The sequence below is a fragment of the Solea solea genome, chromosome 19, assembly GCF_958295425.1.
Source record: "Solea solea chromosome 19, fSolSol10.1, whole genome shotgun sequence".
Lineage (NCBI taxonomy): Eukaryota > Metazoa > Chordata > Actinopteri > Pleuronectiformes > Soleidae > Solea > Solea solea.
This window is the reverse complement of record NC_081152.1, coordinates 22,450,456-22,468,781: the sequence shown is the minus strand read 5'-3', so window position 1 is coordinate 22,468,781 and position 18,326 is coordinate 22,450,456. Positions and strand designations below refer to the sequence as shown.

The following is an 18,326-nucleotide window of genomic DNA, read 5'->3' as shown; positions in this document are numbered from 1 at the left end:
TGTAAAACCTTCTTAAAGGCCGTAAACAGCCCAGAACAAACTTATTTCCCAGCGTCTGAGTACTGTCAGGGAACCGTACCACGTGAAAACTTTATGAGAAATGTGAATAAACGTTTTAAAATGAAAGTTTTCTTCCCCTCTGATTTTAGTCTTCAACAAAGACTAAAATCAAAATGGGTCAACGACACAATGATGAGTTCTCTTAAATTCTTCTGCTTGTTGCTTTTTTTTAGCAGCTATTTGACCATAAAGGCCTGATTGGCACAGTCTCCTCTGAACACTGAACAGTTGATGTAGAGATGTGTCTGTTACTGGAACTCTGTGTGGCATTCATCTTGTTCCTGGGATGAACTTCTCCTCAGCAGCAGAGGTGACTCTTGGTCTTCCTTTCCTGTGAGCCATGTGAGCCAGGTTCGTCGTAGCGCTTGGTGGTTTTTGCGACTGCACTTTGGGGAAACATTCAAAGTTTTTTTCAATTTTACGGATTGCCTGACCTTCATTTGTCAAAGTAATGATGGACTGTGGTTTATTTTTACTGAGCTGATTGGTTCTTGCCATAATATGAATTCTAACAGTTGTCAAACAGCTGTCAGCTGTGTACCAACCTGACAACTGATGGTCCCAAACCCATTAAGAAGGCAAGACATTCCATTAATGAACCCTGACAAGGCAGTGAAGTGAGAACCATTTCAGTGACTACATCATGAAGCTCACTGAGGGAAGGACAAGCTACTTTGAAGAATCATGTTTGGAGTTATTTCACACTTTTTTGTTTACTACATAATTCCATATGTGTTCATTCATAGTGGGGATGCCTTCAGTGAGAATTTACAATGTAAAGAAAAATAAAGAAAAACCATGAAATGAGAAGGTGTGTCCAAACGTTTGACTATTACGAATCTTGGGACCAATACTTCTTCCTACTTTTTGCCTAAAAAGGTGTCAAAAATGACAAATGTCGTGTTCATAAAAGCGAATTAGATTCTGTGATTCTATTCTGTGTCAGTATTAAACTGTACATAGATGAATCTGTTTAATTCCTGTTGCTCTTAACCCTCCTGCTGCCTCCATATCCCACAGCCAGCCTGTGTCCTCCTTACCCTGTCCTCACCTCCTTCCTCCTCTTCACCTCATCACCTCATCTTGCTCCTGATCAACCTCCCCCCTCCACCCCACAGGTGAACACACTGTGTGAACGTTGTTCATTGTTGATCTATTCTGTTGGCGCAGACAGGGCATTATGGCAGAGCGCAGCCCCGGCAGATATATTTCAAGCACCAGTGGCACATGGTGTGCGTTTTACTGTCCTTCTTCGTGGGGCAGACCTGGCACCTCTTCCTCTCGCTCGCTACCAATGCTGCCCCTGTTGCTGCTGATGCTGCGTCCGCCACAGATGAACCACGAGGGGGACGAGACGAGCGCTCCCTGGGACACCCGGGCTGCCCTGACAAGCACGGCGGAGCTGTCCAGGTCGTCCACGCCGCCTTTGTTAGCGTTGTACTGCATGATGGCGACGGGCTTCGTGTCGGCATGGTCGCTGACTTGGGCGGCGCCTGCATGCAGCATGCTCATCAACATCACGCTCCTGTTCTTCTTGGGCACGTAGGAGAGCAGCACGGCGGGAGCTCAGGCTTGTTCTTCCTGACCGTGCCGACTAAGGTCAAGCTCCTCTTGAGGAGCTGCTGTCCGAGCTCGTAGGACGTGAAAAAGTTGTCACAGGTGACGTTGCGGGGAGGGCTCAGTCCCTCAGTGACGTCGAGCAATACACGCATACCCCGGTTCCTGTCTGGGGTTCCCGCTTCCCATCCTCTTCCTCATCTGCGCACACCCCGGTTCCTCTCTGTGGTTCCACTCCTCGTCCTCGTCCTCTTCCTTGTGCTCGTCCGACTTCTGCGGGGGGCTTCCCAGTGTAGACCTGCATCTTCCAGGTGTAGCTGGACTTTCATCGCAGGCTACCCACGACTTGATCCTGTACTTGGCCAGCTTGCTGGACATGTACTGTCAAAAGGGACAGCGACCTGAGAGGGAGAGAGAGAGAGAGAGAGAGAGAGAGAGAGTGAGAGAGAGAGTGAGAGAGAAACATGAAATCCTGCTTATCCTAGGTGCAGGTGAGGAGAGAGTAGGAGAGCAGAGCAGAGTTTTCTTCCCGAGACAGAGCAAAACAGGAAATCCCCCTTGTCCTGAGACAGACAACAACAGACCTCTGACCTGGCGGTAACGTATTGTGTCACTTCCTGTGCTTCCACTGGTGTTACGCTGTGTGTCTCCTGCTCTCTCTGCGGTTCTCTATCTACTGTAACGATCGATTAACTGAACAAACACTCGTTTTATTGAATTGACTAATACTTTCACCCGCTACTTTTTCTTAAACTCTATCGTTCACATAGATTCACGTACGGTGTTTCTTTCTTTGCTAGCGCAACAAGTTATCTTAGCAGCGATGGCTTCTCCCTCTCCTTCTCCTGCTCTCTCCTGTCGTCATTCAACTGCTGGCTGTTGAGGTGGTGTCCAGAAACCAACATTGGGTTTTTAGATAACTGGCAAACCTTCTGGGGGAAACCTGGTCTCATGAGGAGAGATGGCGTCCATCCCACTTTGGATGGAGCAGCTCTCTTATCTAGAAGTTTAGGACATTTTTATTAGAAACCCATGACAATCCAGAGTTGAGACCAGGTCACAGAGTTGCAGTCTTTCATGCTTCTCTGTGCTTCTTTTCGAGCAGTCACCAATTAAAACCCCCATAGAGACTGTGTCTGTCCCTCGACCTACTAAAGTAAAAACTAAAGTAAATAAATCAATAACAAACAGAAGAGGAGTTAGACATTCTAATTTAATAAAGATTAATACCAACAATAAAATAGATTAAAATAATACCACTTTTAAATGTGGACTATTAAATATAAGGTCACTCTCCTCAAAATCTGTTTCAATAAATGATCTAATTTCTGACAATTATATTGATTTATTCTGTATAACTTGGTTATTTAACTCAGTGCCATATGTCAGTACATCTGAAGGTACCTTTTGTGATTTTACTCCCGCCCTCATACATAACCTTGTTGATAGTACAGCGGCCTCACTGTGTACTACACTGTAAATAGTTATTTTGGAGGGAGGTAAATATAATATATGCAACCTTTTGCATGCGAGCAAAGTCCTGCATCGGTGTGGTTCCGTGTTTACCTGTGGACGTGTGGAAGCTGTACTGAGGCTGCAGAGCCTGCACTGGGGAAAGCTGACCACAATCTGGTCCTGTAAAAACCTCACTACATCCAAAGAGTGAGGAGGCTGCCAACAGTCAAACGCTCATTCAGGAAGTGGTCTCCTGAGGCTGAACTGGCTCTACAGGACTGCTTTGAGACCACAGACTGGGATGCTTTGCATGGGTCCCACAATAAGCACACTGAGGCGGTGGTTGACTGCAAAACTGAATATATCAACTTCTGTATGGACGTTGGAACGTTGAAGAATCCAGCTCAGAAGGAGCAGTACAGGAGGAAGATAGAACAAAAGATGCAGGAAAACAACATGAGGGAGTTGTGGGAGGGCATGAAGACAATTACTGGCTGCAGCTCCAAGAGAAAACCCCCATGGAGAGTGATGTGGGAAGGGCAAACCAGTTAAACCAGTTCTTTAACAGGTTTGATCACCCCATCCCATTCACACATTTGAAAGCAGCTGCCCACACCCCCTAACCTACGCAAGCCTCCACAAACACGGATGAGGACACCTCCCAACCCCCCACCAAACCACACACGATCACAGTAGCTCATGTTTATGGAGAGCTGATGAGGCTGCGCCCTAACAAAGCTGCAGGTCCAGATGGAGTGTCGACTACTGAAGGCCTCCGCGCAAGAACTGGGTCACCCCCTTCAGCACATCTTCAACCTAAGCTTGGGACTGGGGAGGGTTCCCCAGCGGTGGAGGACATCATGCATCATTCCAGTCCCAAAGAAACCCCATCCTAGAGAGACGAACGACTTCAGACCTGTAGCCCTGACGTTGCACGTGATGAAGACCATGAAATGACTGGTGCTTCATCACCTTAGGCCACAGACCTGCCACGCCCTTTGTGTGGTCTTGTGTTATTTATGTCACATGCTTCCGGGTCAGGCCAAATCAAAACAATGGAGCCTTCACACCGGTGGGGAAGATTGATTGATTTTTATTTTGAGATTGGCCTCAAATACAAACATATATGTCTAGTCCTAGACAGAAGACATGGTCATCAGATAAGCGAGAGGCATCTGAAAAGAGTTCTAAGCGAAAGGGGACACGCTCGTCGGAAGTCTACTCAGAATTAGCACTGGTGGTTGAATTTATTCGAAATGAACTGCTGTTCTCTGGGCAGCTTCATGGATATCGGTGAACGTACGCGAAATGTAGAGAAAACATTCTGTGTGTGAGAAAAGAAGATGTGCGGCTGGTGTTAAAAGAGCTGGATCCCAGAGGAGTGGCAAGCAGGCAAGCAGGACGTCTCAGACGGAGGAGGTACTTCTCAAGAGGGCCGAACTTTATCTGGCACCTGGACTCGTACGACAAATTAAAGAAATATGGCATATGTATCAATGGATGTATTGATGGTTTTTCGAGGAAAATAGTCTGGCTCAATGCCTACACAACAAGCAGTGACCCAAAGTTGATTGGAGGATATTACATGGAAGCAGTACAGCGTTTAAAGGGCAGCCCTAGAGTTGTGAGAGGCGATCTTGGAACTGAAAATGGCTATGTTCGAGGCTTTCAGCGTTTCCTTGTCTCGACTCACCAAGATGACACCCTTGATAGTTATTTGTAGAGAGCCAGCACTGCTAAACAAAGAATTGAATATTGTTGAGGTTTTCTTTGAAGACAATGCATGGAGTTCTGGATATCCCTGTTTGCAGACCTCAGAGACAACAGACTCTTTGATGGTGGAATTCTGGACAAAAACCTCCTTCAGTTTTGCTGCATGGGACTCATCCAGGTGAGTTAATTAATTATATTTTGGAATGCCCTGATATGTTGTTCCTCCTAAATTTATATATATTTATATTTTTTACATGATGAATTGGATGACACTGCACAGGTTTGGGATGCACACACAATCAGACCATCAAAAAACATGAATGTCCCCACTGGTCGGCCCAGTGTGATGTATGCATTGCCTGAACTGTACCAGACAAGATACTTCCTTTCCCCTGTTGAAGATGAACATGTTCAACTGTGCAAACATGAGTGTGTCTTTCGGCTGACTATACCATGCAATAAAGATGTTTATGAACTATGCAATATCTTTATGGCTGAGTCCCATCTGACTCCACCAACAGATCCTTTTCAGGCTGTGAACTTGTACATCCACCTAAGGGAGGCCATCAGTGCGTCTCTGTAAATCAGATGTACAGCGTCCAGTAAGCACTGTGTTTAGTTGTGTTCAGTGACAGCAGCTGGTTCCACAAATATTTCCCTCATTTGTCCTTCATTGTCATTTCTCCTTTTCTTAAAAACTACATTACAATATACTGCAATGCAGTTCCCACTCCATTCTTTAAGCACCAGTCTCATTAAGATATGTTATGTAAGTTATAAACTTTATCTACTTATTTATTTCCATGGAGTTGCACAATTACACAAATGTCTGCAATATCTCACTGCTGCATTTTACCCTGAATCTGAATGCATGTATACTTGATTTGTAACTGTCTTGCCTCTGGATCCATAAATAATTGATCACAAAAAGATAAGTAATGAACTATTAAAAGACTCAAATACTACCTGGCTGATGTCACTCCTCCCCTCTGTGACCACATGTTTAAGTGATGGTGTGTGCTTAAGGACAATTACCAAGCCACCATAACCTCTCTTCTCTCCACACCCCGTAACCCCCTGGCCGTCCAAATTGCCACTGGTTGGGCCAGGAAACGCTACGGCCCCAGGCTGATGCAACAAACCGTGCATGCAGTCCACCACCTCCCACAGACTCCACCACAGTGGACCAGAACCACCTCCGACATTGCCCCCCCACCACAGCACAAGGTCCAACAACCTGGACCTTACCCTCCCCACCATCCCTGAAGAAGAAATTAATTTCCCCACCCTACCACCACCCCAGGCCCCACAGAGACTTTCCATATACCACGCACCCTAGTGGAAGTGTAGGCCCAGATCCATGCCCCCAACCCACCAGACAAGAAACCCACCCATACCCCGGAACTCCTCTCAATCTCACTGAATAGCACAACTAATGATGCTGGCGTCCCGGACCAATTGGCAGTGCAGCTGACCCCCCCACCTCCCCCAAAATATACACATGTGGAGCGGGCAACGATGACAACCGGGTCCGTTAAAGTCAATCACGACCAAAACACCCCTGCTGAGCCCTCCACTCAACCACCCAGTGGGGTTGCACTGCCCACAGAGGAAGTCTTGGACGCTGGCCCATTTGCATCCCCGGTCCCCGGTTGACAAAGATGGCGCCGCCGTGTGTTGCTGGCTGCCGTCTGCTCCTACAATGGCTGATATTTCTGTTGTTTATAACACTAAGCACTAATCAGATCGAGTCTCTGCTGGTGTATGATCGCCAGGCTCTTTTGGATCTTCGACATAATGTCGGAGAACTATGTGCATTTAAGCATAGTGGGCAGAAAACTGTGCCCCCGCTACTAGCGGGGATCCCGACTCACCTGTGCCGGGCTCCCGCTCCACTTCCTCGGCGGAAGCGTCTCCGCCCTGCGGTAAACCCGGTGGCCAGCTGGTAAAGCTGATAATCTGGCTGGTACAATAGGACATGGATTAATTCATCCCTTCGCCGTGCCTAGGCGTTTCCTGGATCCCATCGACGCCTGCCTTGTACCTGTCACCGGCTCATTTGAGGGACTCCGGCCCCGCCGCATCCGCCCTCCGCGACTTTCTCAGCGTGGCGTGAACCGCCCGCTTCTGAAGACGCTGCCACGGGCCTCGCGGTCTGCCGAACCGAAGCCTCCGGCTCCTGCCAGGTTCAGCCTGGTGAACGCCAGATCACTGGTGAACAAAACGTTTATCCTGAGGGATTTCTTCAACTCCCGCTGCCTGGACTTCCTCTTCGTGACAGAGACGTGGATCGGCGGCGGTGAGTGCAGCCCTCTGATCGAACTTTTACCGACTGGCTGTTCTTATTTTAACTCCCCAAGGTTGTCGGGTCGTGGAGGAGGGACGGCGACTGTTTATAAAAATGATTTTAACTGCAAGCAGTGCTCTTTCTCACCCTCCTTTTCCAGCTTTGAACAAATGTATTTGAGATGGGTCGCTCCGACCCGGTGCTGTGTGCAGTCATCTACCGATCGCCCAAATACAATAAAGACTTCTTAAATGACTTTTCCGATCTTCTGGCTGAAATTATGCCCAAGTATGATCGTGTCCTCCTTGTAGGGGATTTTAACATTCACGTGTGTTGTCCTGATAAACAGTTGGTGAACGACTTTTTAAGCCTTATTGACTCTTTTAATTTGGAGCAGTGTGTGTCTGGCCCCACACACGAACATGGAAACACACTAGACCTCGTCCTCTGTCATGGTCTGTCTGTGTCAAAGGTGGAAATCTGTGACAATGTGTTCTCGGATCATTTGCCAGTGCTGTTTGAAGCTGTTGTCTCCTGCGCTGCAGTTAAATCTGGCGTTCCTGCTCGCTGCCGTCGGATTTTTAACCCTGTCACTGCCAGTCAGTTCTCTGCTGCCTTTAACCAGCGCGCTGACTTAACCTCTCCAAACACGGAGGTGCTCAGTTCCTGGTTTCACTCCTCCTGCCTAACCATACTGGACTCTGTGGCTCCATTTAAAACTGTGCAGCCCAGAGCTAAACCTGAGCCCTGGTTCAATGCGAAAACTCGTGCAGCCAGGCAGGATTGCCGCAAAGCTATACGCAGGAGGACAAGCTGCAGGTTTCTCGCCAAATCCTAAAAGACTGCTGGCGCTGCTACCAGAACACTGTAAAAGAGGCCAGAAGAGCGCACCTGTCAGACATTATTGAATCCGATTCTCAAAACCCACGTGTGTTATTTAAAACCATTGAATCTGTTCTTGGCTCACCTCAGCCTGCGTGCCCAGAGGAATCCCCTGAAATGTGTAATAGCTTCCTGAATTTCTTTATTGATAAGGTTGTTACCGCAAGGGCTCTCATCACCACACCGGTATCTGACCCCTCTGACCATGTTCTTTGCTCAGCTGTGCTTGATTCCATTGAGCATGTGTCTTTGATTGCCTTAGAAAAAGTGGTTGGCCAGATTAAGCCATCAGGCTCTCCCCTTGACACTGTCCCACCTCACTTTTTTAAAGAGGTTTTCCCTTGTATAGGGCAGTCAGTTCTGGCCATTATTAACAGCAGCCTGTCTTCTGGTGTTGTCCCCCAAAGTTTTAAACATGCTGTGGTGCAACCCCTGCTTAAGAAACCTGGCCTTGATTGTAGTATGCTAGCCAATTATAGACCTATCTCCAAGCTGCCTTTTATTTCTAAAATCCTGGAAAAAGTTGTCTACGCTCAGTTGAAGTCGTTCCTGGATGAGCATGATATCCTGGAGGTTTTCCAGTCTGGTTTTAAAACAATGCATAGTACGGAGTCAGCTTTATTAAGAGTGTTTACCGACATCCTCGTGGCGGTTGACTCTGGTCACCACGTGGTCCTTGTCCTGCTGGACCTAACTGCAGTGTTTGACACTGTAGACCACAACATTCTACTGTCACGCTTGCAGCACCTTGTGGGCATTAAAGGTAGTGCCCTAAATTGGTTCAGATCATATCTTGAGGGAAGATCTATGTGTGTACGCCTTGGTGGCTCTGAAAACTGCTCTGCTCCTCTGTCATATGGGGTTCCACAGGGTTAAATTTTAGGGCCCCTGCTCTTCTTTCTGTATCTGCTTACCTTGGGTTCCATCCTGAGAAAACACGGCATCTCCTTTAATTTTTACGCTGACGACAGTCAGATCTATGTGCCACTGAAAAAGACAAATGCCTGTCTGAAGTCACTTCTGCTATGTCTTGAAGACATTAAAGACTGGATGTCTCTGAACTTTTTAAAATTCAATGAAAAGAAGACAGAAGTGATGGTGTTTGGTCCGAGTGGCTCTAGTAACAGCATGAGACTCTGCTCTTGTTTTTAGTGTTTTATTGTGTTTATTCTCTTAATATCTTTATTGTTTTGTTGTTTTTATTGTTTTAACATTTTTGTTGTTTTTATTGTTTTAATATTTTTTATTGTTTTACTTTTTGTTTTATTTCTTGTACAGCACTTTGTCTCAGCTACGGCTGCTTAAAGCGCTTTATAAATAAAGTTGAGTTGAGTGTGGGTGTGTGAGTGTGTGTGTGTATGTGTTAGAGTGTGTCTGTCTGTGACTGTGTGTGTATGTGTCTGTCTGTGTCTTTGACTGTCTGTGTGTGTGTGTGTGTGTGTGTGTGTGTGTATGTGTGAGTGTGTCTGACTGTGACTGTGTCGTTCTGTCTCTGTGTGTGTGTGTGTCGATTGATGATTGAACGAATTCAACAGTGTGTGGAATTTGGATTCACACGTTCACGCGTTCATCAGGATGAATTAGAGCGAGAGGAGGTTTTAACTGAAGTTCGACTCGTGTGGGTTTTTATGGCTGACGCTGGTTTCTTTAGCCAGTTCTGACCAAATCCAACTTCAGATTCAGTCTTTTCAATCCAAATAATATATATATATATATATATATATATATATATATACATATACTGTATATGTATATATATATATACATAAATGTGTATGTATATATTTATACATATATATGTATAATATACATATACATGTATATGTATATATTATATATATATATATATACATATAATATATACATATACATGTATATGTATATTATACATATATATGTATAAATATATACATACACATTTATGTATATATATCTAATATCTAATATGCTGGTTAATCAGTCTAAGTCTTGTTGTTTTTCTTCAGCTGAGTTGATCTTAAAAAGCATGGCTTTAGATTCAGCTGCTGTACAGAAAGTGTCTGCTCTGCTTCTTCTTCTTCACGCTTCACTGAGTTCACTCTCACGAAAACACCAGAGCATTCTGGGAAATCTGTCAGAGAGAAGCCATAGTCATAAAACGGCACCATACAAAATATAAAAGATAAATAAATAAGTGCAGTTTAAAGTGGTTGTAGTTTTAGAGATCCACCAGAAGATGGCGATCACGTATCATTACATTATAGTTAAGTTAGTGATCATGCCTCGAATCTCTAGAATTCTTTTTATAACATTATCATTTTAAAAGATCAGATAATAATTAATAATGGACATTATTATCATTAAAAAGATTAAAACTGTCGACCTTTAACCTCTTTATTTGACCTGTTGTAAACATCTGCACTCTCAATGACAATAAGATGAAACATCATGACAAATGCATGATAATAATAATATTATTACAGTTGTGTAGTATTGTGTGTTTGTTGTTTGTTGACGCAGAAAACTTTCATCTCAAACTGCACGAAACAAATCATTTACAGAGAAATGAGCTGAAACCATGTGATCACAGTGTATGTTCATTTTCACATCATCACTGCAGACACACAAACATGACAACATCGACCTCAACAACCTCCACACTGATCAATAACACGACTTCAGTGACAACTGCTCATTTCTGACCATCACTCTCACACACACACACACACACACACGTACGCACGCACGCACACACACACACACACACACACGTACGTACGCACGCACACACACACGCACACACACACACACACGCGCGCTGTCATTAATGGATCTTTTGTTGTTTAACTGGTGCAGTTTCACGTCGTCTCTTTAAATCAGAACGTGGAGAATAAAGTGCACATGCAGACACTTGTGTTCACGTCAATGATTTATGCTAATGTGACATTTAAAGAATCTTAATTGCTAATTAGCGGATTAAACAAATGTTCTGTATTAAGTTTGACGGGAAAAAACATAAACATACATTATTTATCCAGGTCAGATTTAGCTGAGTTTGTAATTTCACGTGTTTATCTGTGGAAGATAAACATCTGGTTACATTTACCAGTGATCAGTGACTCATCAACCTCGATACAATAGTTCTGACAAAACTGTGAAATCATTTTGTGAGAAAAAAGGGTTTTAAACCTTTGTTTAGCTGCAGTTGTGCCCATTTTATCAGTTTTTTCAGCAAAATAAGTAAAGAAATGAACATAATAAAACCACGACAGAAGAACAAAAGAAAAAACACATGAAATAAAATGTCATTTCTCAATAACCCTGACATGAAATGATGAGAATGATAAAAACAGGTCAATAAAGTTTGTCTTGAATGGCTCAGAGTAAAATCTCCTTTCTTTAAACGTCGTGAACAAACTGTGGAAAAATGACCTGATCAAAGATTTATGAGCTGTATTTGAGTCTGACAGGATCTTCAGTGGTATTTAAAGGTTAAGTGATCTCAAGGCTCCGTTGACCAAACGAAAGGCCATTTGTTCATCGTAGAATGAATCAGTGTGCGGAACATCAGCAGCCACGCGACCTAAACTTTAACCTTCATCTTAACGTTAGTCATACGTTCAAAAACCTGCTGTTAAACATCACAGGTATTAATTAGTGCCGTCAAACGATTCAAATATTTAATCGTGATTAACCGCATTAATGTCATAGTTAACTCGAGATTAATCGCAATTAATCGCACATTTGTATTTATTCTAAATGTCTCTTGATTTCTTCATTTTAATGCTGTTATCAACATAGAAAAGTGGATCTGCTTGCTTTGTGCAGATGTTTTTTATTGAGACTGTAAAGGAGTTAAGGGACTACAGCTGATTCCAAGATGGTGTGTCGGTCAGGACACAAGAAGGAGAGAGGGACCGGTATCACTTCTATGCAGTGGGCTTTATTTCGACACTCGCGTGTACGTATACACACTCACACACACAGTTGTTCATTCATTCACTTACACACTGGAGTGTCAATAAAAAGCACACGTGGCTGTTATTATTTCTTAACTGCGTCAAGCGCTGCTGTTCTCTCTTTCTATAGCAGCAGGAAAGAGGGCTATGACACTTCAAAATAATAGCCTTTTATACAGTGACAATATCTCTGTCACCAGGGAGACGGTGAAGACCTGAAACATATGGATGAATTTACACATGAACACATGAACATATGAACATGTGAACACATGAACACATGAAGATGATTCTACTGTTCTTTTTCATTCGTGGAGAAAAATAAGCCAAATACGTGGCTTCTCTGTGGACGACGATGATGATTGAGTTTAAAAAGTAATGAGTCGTGACCAAGAGGACGATTTTACAAGGAACAGGTGGCACGTCGATGTTCGTGATAATGAAGTGATTCATGGGCCAATTATGAATTTCTGCAGGGAAATCAAAGGGAGAGCAGGGAAACTGGGAAAGGAAAGAACCGATACGATACAATTCACACAGGATCAAGTCCGTTACAATGACGTTAGTATGATTGTGTCACAGTAATCACACACAAGTGAGGAACAGCAGCTCAATGGATGTTTCTGCTTTTGATCGAAAATGAGCCTGAAGTTAGATAATACAAGAAAGAAAGAAAGAAAGGAAGGAAGAAAGAAAGGAAGAAAGAAAGAAAGAAAGAAAGAAAGAAAGGAAGAAAGAAAGAAAGAAAGAAAGAAAGAAAGAAAGGAAGAAAGAAAGAAAGAAAGAAAGAAAGGAAGAAAGAAAGAAAGAAAGAAAGAAAGGAAGAAAGAAAGGAAGAAAGAAAGAAAGAAAGAAAGAAAGAAAGGAAGAAAGAAAGAAAGAAAGAAAGAAAGGAAGAAAGAAAGGAAGGAAGGAAGGAAGAAAGCAAACAGAGAAGAAGAACACCTGTTAAAATTCACACTGTATCAAATCATAGTGTTCCACTTTCTGTCTAAAATGTTAATGTGTTGTTTTAATGTGTGTCCAATCACAACAATGTTTTCAATGGATTTTGTATTGAACTCTCACTCACGTGCAGTGACCACGTCCTCCGTGGGAGGGCGCACTCATCCACAGCTCCCACTGCAAACATCTCACTCCCTGAGAGTCACGTCCGTGGAGAGTGGGAGAGTCTTTAACTAAAGTGCGGATTCAAGTGGGAACGTTTGCGTCAGAAAATCCGTGAAAAACGCACCGGAACTTCACAAGAAAACAAAAAACAAAACAAGAAAACAGAGGGTCTGCGCGCGCGCGCGAGAGAGAGAGCGAGCGAGAGGGAGAGAGAGGGAGAGACTCACACACACACACAGAGGGAGAGGGGAGCGGAAGAGAGGCAGAATCACAGGAAAGCGAGTCTGTGTTTGCGCGTTACGCTGTTTTTAGCTCGTGCGTAAAAGGCGCGAATCAAAGTAACGCGCTGCTCGTGTTCTCGTTTTTTCCTCGCCTGGACGTGTTTGTGAATGTGTGTGTGTGTGTGAGTGTGTGAGTGTGTGTGCAGTCCGATGATCAGACTGGACGTGAATCGGACTGAAGACAAAGATCGGACTGTGCTCCGTGGATCTGCTTTTCCTCTGGAAATCACCGCGACTCCGTGTTTGTGACGCGCAGGAGAATCGGGGAGAAACCCCGTGTTCACCCTCATCTTCATCACCTTCGTCACCGCTGCTGTGATTTGGTTACAGTCGCGTGCAGCTGCTCCTGCTCCTCATTCAGTCTCGTGTCTTTTAGTTTTCTGTTATTTTTCGAAAATGCGGAGGAAACTTTTTGAGGATGAAGAGGATCAGCGGAGTCTTCCTCTGGCTCCTCATCAGCAGCACGTCTGCTGGCTTTTGTCTCAGTAAATGTTGCGGAGTGAGCGGACACGAGCCTGGACCTGGATTATGATGACTGTGCACTGATGAAGATGAAGATGAAGAGTGTGTCTGTCGCTCACGGTCTTTAGTTTATTCCGCTGATTGTGTGAATGATTCAAACACGGAGCCTCGTGCTGTTGTGACGCCGTGAACCTCCGCCCTCAGCCCGGCTGTGAACCGGAGCCTGGACTCGCTGTGAGTGAGTGAGTGTGTGTGTGTGTGTGCGTGCGTGCGTGCGTGCGTGTGTGTGTGTGTGTGAGCAGCAGACAGACAGACAGACAGACATCCATCATGGAGGAGTGGAGACAATGTGGCCGCTGGTTGATCGACTGTAAAGTTCTGCCTCAGAACCACCGGGTGGTGTGGCCCTCAGCGGTAGTGTTCGATTTAGCTCAGGCTCTCAGAGACGGAGTTCTTCTGTGCCAGATGTTACACAACCTGTCACCGGGATCCGTGGACCTGAAGGAGATCAACTTTAGACCTCAGATGTCACAGGTCAGTCATCTCAGGTCTCTCTATCTCTCTCTGTGTGAGTGAGTGAGTGAGTGAGTGGATGAATGATCAGTTTTCATCCTCTCACTGCTGGATGTTTCACTCTGAGCTGATGCTCAAACATTCATGTCCCAACAAGCCCAGTGTGTTCCTTCAGCTCAGTAACAGCTACTGTGTGATCACAATGTGGCACAGTTCCATTCAGATTCTGCTCAGGTGAAGTGGGTGTGGCACAGTTCCATTCAGATTCTGCTCAGGTGAAGTGGGTGTGTCACAGTTCCATTCAGATTCAGCTTCCACAGTAGGTGGAGAATGTGGTGTTGGAAGGAAACTGCTGTGATGTTGATGTGGAAATGTTCTGGACACTAGTTTTGTGTTGTTGTTGTTGTTTGATCCTCCGGCCACCAGGTGGCAGCTGCTTTTTGACTCCAAACTAACCATATTTTCTTTATGTGTGCAGTAAAATAAAATGAGCAGATTCAGGTTTAAAGTGGTGTCTGTGGACCTGGTTCCATGGGGGTTTCCGTCATATTTACGTTTGAATGAGTGATGATTTGATTTTGTTTGGTTCTCACTCGTCAAGAGTGAAGTTCTTTGACATTGTTACGTCGTTCTTCATAAAGAAGTGTTTACGGTGATATTTCTGCTTTTATTTCCTCTGTGTTGTGATAAATACTTGATGATGATGGATTTTGGACCTTTTTTATTCTGTAACATAATTGGTTACGAATTAGGATTTTTTAAATGCAAGGCCGATAACGTAATAACCGTTATTACGTTATCGGTTGCACGTGAACTTTGACCTCAGCTTCAGACTGTGGGCGGGTCAGTTTATGACCAGTTCAATGAAAGGCTTTCAACAACAACGATATAATATAATATATAATATAATATATGTTATTATATATAAAATAATAATATAATCATAAAATCTCTTTTCCTCAATCTCTTCAGTAATGAAAACACATAGTTTCTTTACATCAATGACGTCTCTATTAAAATTCTAGAGTTGTAGAAGTTCCGTCTCTGTGGACAAACCAGAGACAACAAGGACAATTGTTGGACATCATTTCTTTACTCGCTGTTTCTCCCGGTGTTTTGTGTGAGGACAGCTGGAGTGGACAGTTTGAAGGGAAACGTTCAGAAGTGAATTCTCCTGCTGTTGTTGAGGAGTTCCAGGGTAACCTCTGGATGAGCAGGTGGGCGTGGCCTCAGTGCAGAGCTGGACAAATGAAAGCTTCACAGTCAGGGAGGTTTTCTCTGCTGTGAGTGAAACTAAGAATAAGTGCCTGTGTGTATTTTTAGACTGGGAGGAAACACAAGTCTACTTTGTGGTTTGATTAGAGGTTTGGACAGAAGACGTCGTCCCACCACACGCTTCCTTCATTCCTGGAAAACTCTCTGCAGCCACTTCAGCTCGTTCACATTTCCAACACCAACACGAGGAAACGCCGGGTGCCACAGGAAGTTTGTATAACCACAGAGTGCTGCAGCCAGGACAGCACAGCCTTTACTGAGTCAACTGTATGTTACTGAGTCTACAGAATGTCCCTGAGTCTACAGTATGTTACTGAGTCTACAGAATGTCCCTGAGTCTACAGTATGTCCCTGAGTCTACAGTATGTCACTGAGTCTACAGAATGTCCCTGAGTCTACAGTATGTCCCTGAGTCTACAGTATGTCCCTGTGTCTACAGTATGTCCCTGAGTCTACAGTATGTCCCTGTGTCTACAGTATGTCCCTGAGTCTACAGTATGTCCCTGAGTCTACAGAATGTCACTGAGTCTACAGTATGTCCCTGTGTCTACAGTATGTCCCTGAGTCTACAGTATGTCCCTGAGTCTACAGAATGTCACTGAGTCTACAGTATGTCCCTGTGTCTACAGTATGTCACTGAGTCTACAGTATGTCCCTGAGTCTACAGTATGTCACTGAGTCTACAGTATGTCACTGTGTCTACAGTATGTCACTGAGTCTACAGTATGTCCCTGAGTCTACAGTATGTCACTGAGTCTACAGTATGTCCCTGTGTCTACAGTATGTCCCTGAGTCTACAGTATGTCCCTGAGTCTACAGTATGTCACTGAGTCTACAGTATGTCCCTGTGTCTACAGGATGTCCCTGAGTCTACAGTATGTCCCTGAGTCTACAGAATGTCACTGAGTCTACAGTATGTCCCTGTGTCTACAGTATGTCCCTGAGTCTACAGTATGTCCCTGAGTCTACAGAATGTCACTGAGTCTACAGTATGTCCCTGTGTCTACAGTATGTCCCTGAGTCTACAGAATGTCACTGTGTCTACAGTATGTCCCTGAGTCTACAGAATGTCACTGAGTCTACAGTATGTCACTGTGTCTACAGTATGTCCCTGAGTCTACAGTATGTCACTGTGTCTACAGTATGTCCCTGAGTCTACAGTATGTCCCTGAGTCTACAGTATGTGCCTGAGTCTACAGTATGTCACTGAGTCTACAGTATGTCCCTGAGTCTACAGTATGTCACTGTGTCTACAGTATGTCCCTGAGTCTACAGTATGTGCCTGAGTCTACAGTATGTCCCTGTGTCTACAGTATGTCACTGAGTCTACAGAATGTCACTGAGTCTACAGTATGTCCCTGAGTCTACAGTATGTCACTGAGTCTACAGTATGTCCCCGAATCTACAGTATGTCACTGTGTCTACAGTATGTCACTGAGTCTACAGTATGTCACTGAATCTACAGTATGTCACTGAGTCTACAGTATGTCACTGAATCTACAGTATGTCTACAGTATGTCACTGAGTCTACAGTATGTCACTGTGTCTACAGTATGTCCCTGAGTCTACAGTATGTCACTGTGTCTACAGTATGTCACTGTGTCTACAGTATGTCACTGAGTCTACAGTATGTCACTGAGTCTACAGTATGTCACTGAATCTACAGTATGTCCCTGAGTCTACAGTATGTCACTGTGTCTACAGTATGTCACTGAATCTACAGTATGTCTACAGTATGTCACTGAGTCTACAGTATGTCACTGAGTCTACAGTATGTCACTGAGTCTACAGTATGTCTACAGTATGTCACTGAGTCTACAGTATGTCACTGAGTCTACAGTATGTCACTGAGTCTACAGTATGTCACTGAATCTACAGTATGTCTACAGTATGTCACTGAGTCTACAGTATGTCACTGAGTCTACAGTATGTCACTGAGTCTACAGTATGTCACTGAATCTACAGTATGTCCCTGAGTCTACAGTATGTCACTGAATCTACAGTATGTCCCTGAGTCTACAGTATGTCACTGTGTCTACAGTATGTCACTGAATCTACAGTATGTCTACAGTATGTCACTGAGTCTACAGTATGTCACTGAGTCTACAGTATGTCTACAGTATGTCACTGAGTCTACAGTATGTCACTGAGTCTACAGTATGTCACTGAGTCTACAGTATGTCACTGAGTCTACAGTATGTCACTGAATCTACAGTATGTCACTGTGGGCAGAGACACAAGCAGCGACAGTAGGAAAAACTGTTGTAGATGTTGATGTAGATGATGTTGTGAATCTAAAGACATTTATTGATGATAAACAGTTTTATTGTTTGCAGAGACAAAAGAAGCAAAGTGAAAACATGATGTCATGTTCAGATGTGAGTCATTTATCAGCTGCTTCTCACCTCCATGATCACAGAGTTCACTGTGATCCTCCCTCTAATCCCAGTCCTGAGAGGGAAGGAAGGAGGGAGGGAGGTGAGAGTGAGAGAGGAGAGAGAGAGGGAGGGAGTGAGAGAGAGAGAGAGAAAGAGTGTGAGAGAGAGGGAGAGAGGGAGGGAGGGAGGGGAGTCCTCACTGATAAATAGTGTTACAGCAGATTGTGGCAGCAGAACAGTGGTGTGTGTGTGTGTGATTGATGATGATGAAAAGGTCAGAACACTAAACTTCTCATCACACACTCGTGCAGCGATGGACTGACTTCTGTGGAAGTGAACACGTTAATGTTGTGTGACCTTTGACCTGTGGCCTGCAGCATAGCTGAGCTGTGAGTGAAAGTGTTAAGTCCATCCC

At 44.3% G+C, this 18,326-nt stretch overlaps 1 protein-coding gene across 11 annotated transcripts in view; it reads left to right on the top strand.

Moving 5' to 3' along the window:
• Positions 1-13,226: 13,226 nt before the first annotated feature.
• The window catches only part of vav2 (vav 2 guanine nucleotide exchange factor), a 195,318-nt gene continuing 190,218 nt past the window's right edge, over positions 13,227-18,326 (top strand). For all 11 annotated transcript variants that reach the window (XM_058616868.1, XM_058616869.1, XM_058616861.1 and 8 more), the window contains exon 1: positions 13,227-14,279. In XM_058616868.1, the coding sequence (XP_058472851.1) occupies positions 14,076-14,279 (204 nt within the window). In that variant the 5' untranslated portion in view covers positions 13,227-14,075. The remainder of the gene's footprint in view (positions 14,280-18,326) is intronic.